At 28.8% G+C, this 9,972-nt stretch overlaps 1 protein-coding gene across 3 annotated transcripts in view; it reads right to left on the bottom strand.

The window, feature by feature from the left end:
* Positions 1-1,271: 1,271 nt before the first annotated feature.
* LOC148230745 (cell adhesion molecule 2-like) overlaps positions 1,272-9,972 on the bottom strand; it is a 67,899-nt gene continuing 59,198 nt past the window's right edge. Inside the window, exons 6-7 of one of the 3 annotated variants that reach the window (XM_088194418.1) lie at positions 1,743-1,879; positions 1,272-1,542 (exon numbers count right to left, since the gene is read on the bottom strand). In XM_088194418.1, coding sequence (XP_088050544.1) covers positions 1,779-1,879 — 101 coding nt within the window. In that variant the 3' untranslated portion in view covers positions 1,272-1,542; positions 1,743-1,778. The remainder of the gene's footprint in view (positions 1,543-1,742; positions 1,880-9,972) is intronic. The other 2 variants (XM_088194417.1, XM_088194419.1) reach the window with 2 other exon arrangements.

Here is a 9,972-nt window from a genome sequence, read left to right as displayed (position 1 = left end):
TAACATGCTGATCCTTGGTGCACGAGGAATTCTTGTGACTAAGCTAAATATAGATCTTAGCCAGAACTGGTTAACCTGTTGTTTAGTCTTTGCGTTACTGCTTGAATTCTAGTTATTTTAATAAATTATTAAATAAGCAAATGTAAGTGAATTAATCTCTGTTAGATACTTACTTTTTTCTTAGTAGTGGCATTTGGGATATGGTCCGCATAATGATAATGTATCGCTGGTGTCATTACCTTTATTTTTGTAGAATCATATACAATCAGTAATACACATGTAAATGATTATTTAATTTAATTATTCGTTAATGGTTTTAATGTCTATTACTAACAGCGTCATCACTAATTTTTTTTTTTTGAAAAGCTGATTTATAAACAATACTTATATGACATAATAACATTAAAAACACCAAATCAATGTTTTGGTCAAAAGTATGTAGGAAAGAAATTTTATATAAAGGTGTGATACTTCATAATGAGCTCTTATTGGACGCAATAAAAGTATTTTGCAGAATAAAAGCTTAATATTTTCACAACAATTACTAATTATTAGTATCTTTTAATAATTACTAGAAACGATAGTTGATTATTATTTTTTAAATATTTTTAATGGATAAAATATAAACTAAATATGAACTCGCTAGAAGCAAAAGCTCACGGAGACACACTTTATTGGCGATGCGGTATCTTCGTGGTGCAGGCTCTCTGGTAGGTGCAGCTGCTCCTAATGGCCAGCCAAACCTGATCAACATTCACTGTAAAGTCAAGTAAATTAAAGTTTTTGTTTTAAGACAATAATCACATATGTTCCCGGAGAAAATTATCAAACCTATCTTCTTTAAAAAAAAAATTCTTGGCTAGACTCTTCATTTATTAGCTCTATGTGTTAATTTGGTTCTCACTTTCTTTAATTCTTGCACTTTCTATTGTGAAATTAGCTAATGATTTTTTATATGCGTTTAAGAACTATTTGGTAAAATTAAAAATAAGTCTATTAATGATGAAGAAATAATTTTATTACAAACAAATAATGATGATTAATGATTTAATAATTAACAATAATCATAATAATCACATGGAAAATTACTTAATAATAATAATAATTATACTAAATGGACAATTATTATTTATTTTACATTTATACATTTTTTTCATATACATATATAATATTTAAAACTTATAATAAAATTGTATTTATTATATAATAATAATATTAATAATTAATAATCGATTCATCAATATCATATATAGTACAATATGCTTACGTTATTTTGGCATCTTATCATCTTTTTTATATCGATTAATATATTTTTGAAAATCTATCCGATAATCTTAATTAAAACAAATTTACAAATACTTTTTTCTCGTATTATTTATACATAATAACTATCGAATATAATTTGTATGATATATTATATAACATAATTTTACAAGCTATTTTGTTATCTGTCAGTAATTAGCTTTTGAATGAAAATATATAAAATTGTCACACATGTCATCGGAGTTAACGCATGCGCTGAATTTGTATTATAGGTGGTGGCTGAAAAAAATTAATAAAATAGATTATTTAAAAATAAAAACAATAACAAAATAGTATAATACATTAGATATTCTAGTTAAATATCATGAAAAGCAAAAAGCAATTGGAACTGAAGGGAGTAAAGGTTAATTGCATTTTATTAAATGAAAATGTGTTAAGTATATGTAGTGTTTAATCTTAAGGTAAACTTGTTATAATACCTTTTAGATGATTAAGATATACATATTTTTCCAGAATTAAATGGTAGTTATGGGTGTTGTTGAATAGCCTGATCCGTCCGTACTCGTCTCAATTGTCTGATCGTTTATGCTATAACCATCTTCTCTCTCATTCGACTCTATGGTGAAATTATACAGTTATTGAGTTGAATGCGGTAATTTCAACAAATTATTAGTATATTGTTTTATTATTTATATAAGCGATTTCATTTAAATTGGTCGGCGAAGTATACAATTAAATTAACATTTAATAATCACTGTAGCGAGTTACCGTAGCTAGTCAGCGTGTGACAATACCGGACGCATATTTTTAATTTATATTTTTATTTGCAATTTAATTTCACAATATTTACCATTGTTTTATTTCTAAAAATATATATATTTGGAGAAAAATTTAGTACCGTGTGTTTAATTAAATTTTTTTTTTACATATTTATCAACAATAAAAATACTGATTTAAATAACAAAAAACATTACCTAAACGAACGTTTAATATTACATTGTTACGTTCATTAATTATTTAGAGTTGTTACGTAAACAATTTTTATTTTATAATTTTATTATTATAATTTTATTAAAAAGAACATCTGTTCTAAAACTAATTTAGTTTCTACTAACAAGGCGGTATATTATTAACTTCCTTAAATTTAATTTTTTTAATATATCTGTTTTAGACTTGAAAAAATAGCTATTTTAGTTTTTAAGGGATTAAACATATGGTTAAATAAACATTGAGTTTTAACAGGTGAGAAAAAGTTATTATGAGAGCCAGAAGTCAAATTATAATATTATTTTAAATAAGCTTTATTGTTTAAATTTTAAGGTTTTATCACAATTGTTTCAACCGTAGTTTTTTAATGAGGCTTTTATTTAGATAAAAATATAAATTAAACATTTTTATTTATTTTTAACTTGAATCATGTTTTTCTGCATCATTTAGTTACATTATTTATCGATTATCAATTGAGTCATTCCATAAAAGTTGTATAGCCTGTGTTCAAAACAACACGGTGAAGAAAAATATTAATTTTAATGATCATCTTGGAGGTGGATAAACTGCATTGAAGGTAATATACAAACGATTGAGGAGTTTGATAGACAAAAAAACTAGTTTAGGATAGGATCGGATGGCATATTGGAACAGGTATAAACTCTCAAAAGTTATAACATTAATACAATAACAGACACTCAGTGTAGTTGTCTGTAAGATTTTGTCATCTAAAATGTGCTATTTGGGGACAAGCTATCAGCGACTATTCCGTCTTATGTGAGCTAGTGACGTATGCATAAACACATCAGACAATTAAGTTAAAAAAATGTTTGAATCATACAGATTTTTTGGAATCATTATCAGGGTAAGATTGTGCGGAATCAGTATTCACTGTGAGTCTATAAAGTAAATATGTACAATATATTGTATATCCTTCAATTAAAGCAGTGAGATGTTTCATAAGTATAACTTAGTATTTAACAGTTTATGACAAAGACAAGTATTGCAGAACCTTTATTGCTACAACATTGGTCAGGGTATTTAGTTGCAATAGCCACAATTATCATTTCCGATTGTAGATGCAACTAAATGTATTTTGTTGGGCAAAATATGATAAGGTGAAAAGCCTTACTATGTTTGACTTTAAGGATTGCAATGGTGGAAATGGGTATAAATTTATTTTTTTGTTATAATACATATTAATATTTGCTTTTTAAAAAATAATGTAGATATTTAGTCCATTATACAACTAGTTTGTAGCACTAAACAATAAAATTACAACCAGATGCTCTACGGGGCATAAACATGTTTAAAGAAGTTCATTTTGAAGTCCTTCACGTCCCACATTTTGAAACATACATCCGAGACTAATCTGCGACGCTCTCGTACACCCAAAGCACCGCGTCGTTAATTTGAAGCTTTGAAACACAAAATTGCACACCACGTGTAATCCCATACCCAAAAGCGTAACGGCCATCCATCAAGTTGGCGCATTTTCGTTGCGTTTTTTCGTCGTTTAACGGTACAATTGCTACGATGGTTTAAAAGAGTAAAGGGCGATGCATAAATATACGAGGATAAACAGAGCGTATGATAAACCAAACAGAATTAGCCAAGTGATGGATAGTATACGTACAGACATCAAAAGGATTCAATACGGATTGTGTGATACATCGATGGCTTGGAGACATCATTATGTTAAAGTTATTTAAAAGATCTACAATATATTATTATTAAAACTTAAAAGACGTTACCTCAATGCATTTGAATAACATATATTAAATATCATTATGAATCACGGCAATGCTAAGATTAGCTTTATTATTAAATGGCAGATTTTGTATGAAGCTTTAAGTATTTATAAGACCATGTTGTAAATGCTCTACTTTTTATATTGCGAAATTAAATATACCACGAGACAAACTACAAATTCTCGAAACTAGTTGTAATACTATTAAAATAGTTGGAAATATTCTGATGGTAAAAAAAATCAGGAAAAAGACAATTTATAGCATTTTCTTACACTTATAAGGGCAGACTCCATAAAGAATCTTAATAAGAGAGAGAGATTTTGCAACAGATTAAATGTATAAAAACATGTTTTAATCACTGGCATACAATTTAAAACTGTAATTTGTAACTGCCGTATTTATGTCATTATTAAATAGCAAGTAGAGCGAAAGGTGTAGGTTGGATTCTTGGGGAACTCCGGAAGGTGTTAGATATTCTTTCAAAAATCACCGCCATAGGTTACGAACTGTCTACGATCGCTCAAATAACTCAGGAATAATTAAGTTTTATTTTTGAGGTCTATGGCTTTTACAATATCAGTATATACGACGTCTACTTGTCTCCCAGAATTAAGATATTTTGTCACTGTTTTCATAAAATACATTAGGTTAAGGACAGTAGAACGTGGTGGACAGAAACCACGTTGGTCTAACATCATTTTCTGAAAGTTATTGAAAACGTAATTATAAATAAATATTTAAAATAAGTTTAAGATCTATAATATTATGTATTTACTGCTTTAATTCAAACAAAATATTTAGGTGTTTTTACTTAGTTTTTTACCAGTCTTTGTACATAAATAAATACAAGGACTGGATAAAACAATATAATGAGTTTATGATTTCTTTAAATGGTTTTAAATACTTTTTATTATTTTTTTCTAAGAACTTTATTTTTGTTAGTTGCGTGGTTTTGATATATTAAATATTTAATTAAATTATTATCCCTCTTAATGCTTACAATGTAAAGAATGTTTACAACCGGTAGAGGTAAATATGTTTTGTATAAATCTGTGAGTTAAAGATATTTTGCTCGATTTTAAATGTTTTTTTATTACAATTCAATTTAATTACAAATACTTTATTGTCTTTATTGTTTTGTATCTTTAAACGCTGTCCGTAACGTCTCAAACAAGTTACTCTAAGTTTGCGGGTTCGAGCCCCATCAGCGGCACTCGAATTTTTATTTATAAAAAAATGCGCTATTATAAAAAAATCGGCCCCAGCTTCAGTGAAATCTATTGGTTTTAAATTATATTACACATAATAAATTATTATTATTATTTATGTCACCGATTTCAAGAGTTTCAGTCTGGTGGTTATTATTTACTTGTAGGTATTCATTAAATCTGATTGACTTACTCAGTTGCTACGGATTTACCCTGTTGTAACGCACTAGGCTTACACCTGTCAGATTACAATAAAAGATTTAATAAAAATATATATATAAATAAAATAAAAATCTTATATATGTGCATTTATTTAAAATAAAATTAAATGCTTTTTTTTTAAGAATTTTGCGTAAGAATTCAAGGACTCTAGAGTCTCAACAATTTTTTTTACTGATGAAAATGTAGTAAATATTGTATGTAAATATTTTTTGGAAAATATAACAAACAAGCACATTGATTTTTGACTCGAGTTGCCGACATTTCTAACCAATTATCCGTTTGACTATTTATGAATATTTCGTGTTTAAAACAATAAGAAGCGTTTAAATATAATTCTAAAAACTTATTTTACAAATGCGGGCGAAAAATAAGTCCAGGAAAACATCTTTGCCTTCTAAGTTTTTGTACTAAAGACTGGCTAGCACCACTAGTTAATTTATTCTAATAAAATATATTCCTATATAAATCATATTTTTTTGTTAGTTACGATTATCAGGGAGAACCTTACAACTAAAAAGTGCGCACAAAATTGTAAAGTTGTTTTTCTAAAAACAGATTCATGTGATTTATGATTGTGATATTTATGTGATTAAGTTGTGATTAATTACCTTATTTTATTTTTAATTAATGCTTATTTAATATTTATTTTACAATTTATTTTTACTAATGGTAAAAGTTTTATTTATTAATAGTTATAAATGTTTAGGTAAATATTGTAGAATAAAGTTTGTAGAATAAGGTTTATAGTTTTTTTAGTGAAAATTATTTTTTCCTATTTCTTGTCACTAATCAATTAAAAAAGTACTTGGTTTTATATTGCGCATAACAATCAATTTGATTTTCATGTTGTTTTATGTGCCATGTTGGTCATTAGTGTATACATTTAAAATCTACCGTATACGTTATTAATGTTTTGGAGGCTAATGTGATATTAATATTTGTTTATTTAAAAGGAAAACATGATGAATTCTTATTTTTAGACATTTATTGTTTAACAAACAAACCTAAGTTGGTTAAAAAGTAGTACTAAATTGCCAAAAAAATGTTTCTTAACAAAAGTCTTATAGATTTTTTGTGTTCATCTAGAGCAGATTTTTATTGATATGTTTTATAAAAAGTAATACTCGAAATACACGCACTCAACAAATTGCTATCTCTAAAATCTTGAAACACTACAAACATAAGATATTGTTTTATTTTCTTAGTTTCAAGTTGTCTATTTAGTTATTTGTTTTTCTTGTAAAGTTGTCAAATATGAGTTAGAAATTTTTCACTTTAAGCCATCGATAGTTTTTGTGTATATAAGATAGAAATATACGTATCGTATTATATATTTTTATTTTACGTTCACAAACTTATTCTATGCGCCTTCTCCAATTTTGTGTAAATAAATTGTTTATTTAGACTGCTTGAAAACTTTTAAAACTAATTAATTTGCGCACTGTGGCAAAATAGTTCTATTCTCAACAACCTCAAACGTAATTAGGTACTACACGACCTAACCTTGGTATTAATTGGAATTCGTCAAAGCCTATCTCGCCCGCTGTTGCGGTCTGGTGCCTAGAAATAAGCCAATACCTGCCATACGAGTGTTCGCACGTCCGCGCGAATTCCTAGGTAATAAATCGGAATTAACAATTATGCATCGATCGAAGTGTTTGCTGCGTCGCCATTGGGGGCCAACGCCCGCAATTGTCGACATCCATTACTGGATTAACGCGGCCCCGCGCGACAATACATTGTAATCTTTTGAAACCGCGGCCGTATTGTCGACAATAAATACCACAATGGGAATTGGCAATAAACACGACATCGCGCGCATTCAAATGTCTCCGCGCTCATTGTTCTCGGAGCATGGCCGCGAGAATGTTTTCAGTGTGGTGCGTCGTTAAACGACGAAAAACGCCACGAAATGACGAAAAATGGTAAGTACAATGTCCAGCCCAGTATATATTTTTAGATACAGTAACATTAATGTTTATCTTATGTTCTTATGGACGACTTATAGCTTGATGTATGTATTTATTAAGACGTCCGCAGTTTCAGAACAGGTATACATCAGTAGGCGTTAGTTAGCGTGTTGGCATTTAATCAGACCAAAAGTTCAGTTGATCGTGTTGTCGGCCGGTGGAATTTTTTCCCGGGACATCGTCTTGCTAATTCATAGTATATGAATGACATTTATATTTATGTTCGTTATTAGGTCGTTCAAATAAACATATAATAACTATATTTTGCATCAGAATCCTGTGAGTATGAATCGTCACTGCCTCTATGTATTATTTGTATGGCGTTGCACAACAGGCGTAGTGTACGTTATATGGATCTATTTTATAGTATTACAAACTTATGTCATTCAACCGCAGTTTGTTTGTAGGATAATATCGGTGCGTTCATTGCTAAAAATAGCTTTCTCATTTATTATAAAAGTTGAATTTTAGTCAATATTAAAAAATGACATATTCACATAACTACAAATCTCTAGAGTGGCGTCGAGATGTACACAAAGTTTGATAATAAACTAACGAGGATTTTTAGATTTTACGCGTTATGTGTGTTTTAAATATTTTTTTCATAAAGACACTAAAATTCTTCAGTCGATGAAAGATAAGGCGATTACAACGTAATACGGGATTCTTCAGCTATTGGGAAAAGGCTGTACAGGATTGAGTGTAGCAGTCTTCGACCAAATGCCAAAAATTTGTAATGTCAAAAAAATGATAACACGTTTCAAGCGCTTCCTAATTCAACAAATTGGTCAGATTTGCTAAATCTAAATGAATACAAAATTGACGCATAAGAATTAACAGTTTTAGATGTGTGATAGTACTAATCGGATTTTAATCTCCACAACGTATTTAAATTTGCGGATATCGATGTGTTCCAAAAAATGGTTCGCTGACGGTATATTCAAAACAATGGCATTACGGTTTTTTGAGGTATACAATATAGTACACGGAATTGCAGAAAATAAAGTTATCCCGGCAATATTCGCTTTTCTTCCTAGAAAAACAGAAAATAAACATATATTTTAAATTTCTAAGGGGATTGAAAAATTTACAGCTAAATTTGACTCTGGAATATATAATGTTGGATTTTGAAATCGAGGCAATAAAATTTTTAGCCTTTCCGGGAGCAAACTAGAAGGGCTGCTTTTTATTTATTAATTTTTTATTTCACCCAATGCCCGTATTAAAATATTTAAGCTTTTTTTGTTGATGTTTTTTTTATTTTTTAACTAAAAGATTAAAAATTGTTGTAGTAACCTAATGATATTTCTGTTATTGATTAAGTTTATAGATAGCTTTTATTATTTTTTTACATTAGAATTATTTGGCATTTGGCCGATAACTGCTGCACTCATTCCTGTACAACCTTCTGATAGTTGATGATTACAGTGGTGCGTTGTAATCCCTTTATTTTTATCGATTGAAGAGTGGCTTTGATTCATGATTGTGTTCACTGACACGTTTTATTAGGATTTCATTATCACATGAAATATTTCCTATCACACGGTAAAAATAATGTTAAAAGGGCACACAGTAAAAAAACCCCACGGTTAGATGTCCACGCGGACATAGCGAGTCTTAATATGAAGATATTGAATCCGAATCTGTGCAAATACTTTTGAGCACTCTCAGGTTATCAGCATATAATAAATATTCCTTGTTATTAATTTCCGCGTGTATGTCGTTGATGAAGAGCAAAAAGAGCAGAAGATTATGATTGAATCCATGTGGTACTTCAGAATGAGCGAAATACTCATCGGAGCGACGATTGCCATGGTTCTTAAACTAGTAATAGTTAAGTCCTCTTGGATTTACTTAATTCGTTAAGGTAAGGTTAAGATTTATACATTAAATGGTTGTTTTGACGAAAGTATCATGTTAAGACTAAAACATTTAAAACGTATGCTCAATAACATATTAACAGGTATAAATAAATTATTTTAAAAATAAGAATTATATGCATTTTCAACAGTGAAGGTGTATTACCAGTTAAGTTATACTATGTTCACAAAATTTTTAAGTAAAATCATATACGAATACATATTCACAAGTAGATATATATTTCTACTAGCGAACAAATAATTAAACTCTAAAATGTCTATAAAATTTAATTTTACAGTTGCGAAACATCAATTCAAACCTAACCTAACCAAATAAACCAAACGCAACTTAATCTAATAAAAGGTATAGAACGAACTATAGATTTTGAAGCTTCATTATGTTAATATGTTAAGTTTAAGTTTTGGTTTAGTTTAATTGATTTTAAATAATGTAATATTTTGCCGAGCAATGTGACGTTACAATTTTCTGAATTACTGATTATTTCGAAATACACATACTAAATCCTCTATTGTGAGCAAATACAGTTTTACTGATACTAGACAGTAAAATTTAAAAAAAAATGTCGCTGACTATTGCTTATGACTAACGATTCTCAACTGAGAGATCGGAGTTAGTGATTATATAAAGATATATAATTCCAACCGACAGTAGCAGGTAAGTTCTAACTAGATTTTCCTAATCTCACGGATG

Source organism: Plectrocnemia conspersa, unplaced genomic scaffold (assembly GCF_051122295.1).
Source record: "Plectrocnemia conspersa isolate PC_06_02 unplaced genomic scaffold, ASM5112229v1 ptg000010l, whole genome shotgun sequence".
NCBI classification, from domain to species: domain Eukaryota; kingdom Metazoa; phylum Arthropoda; class Insecta; order Trichoptera; family Polycentropodidae; genus Plectrocnemia; species Plectrocnemia conspersa.
The sequence above is the reverse complement of the archived record's forward strand: the minus strand, read 5'-3'. Positions and strand labels throughout refer to the sequence as shown.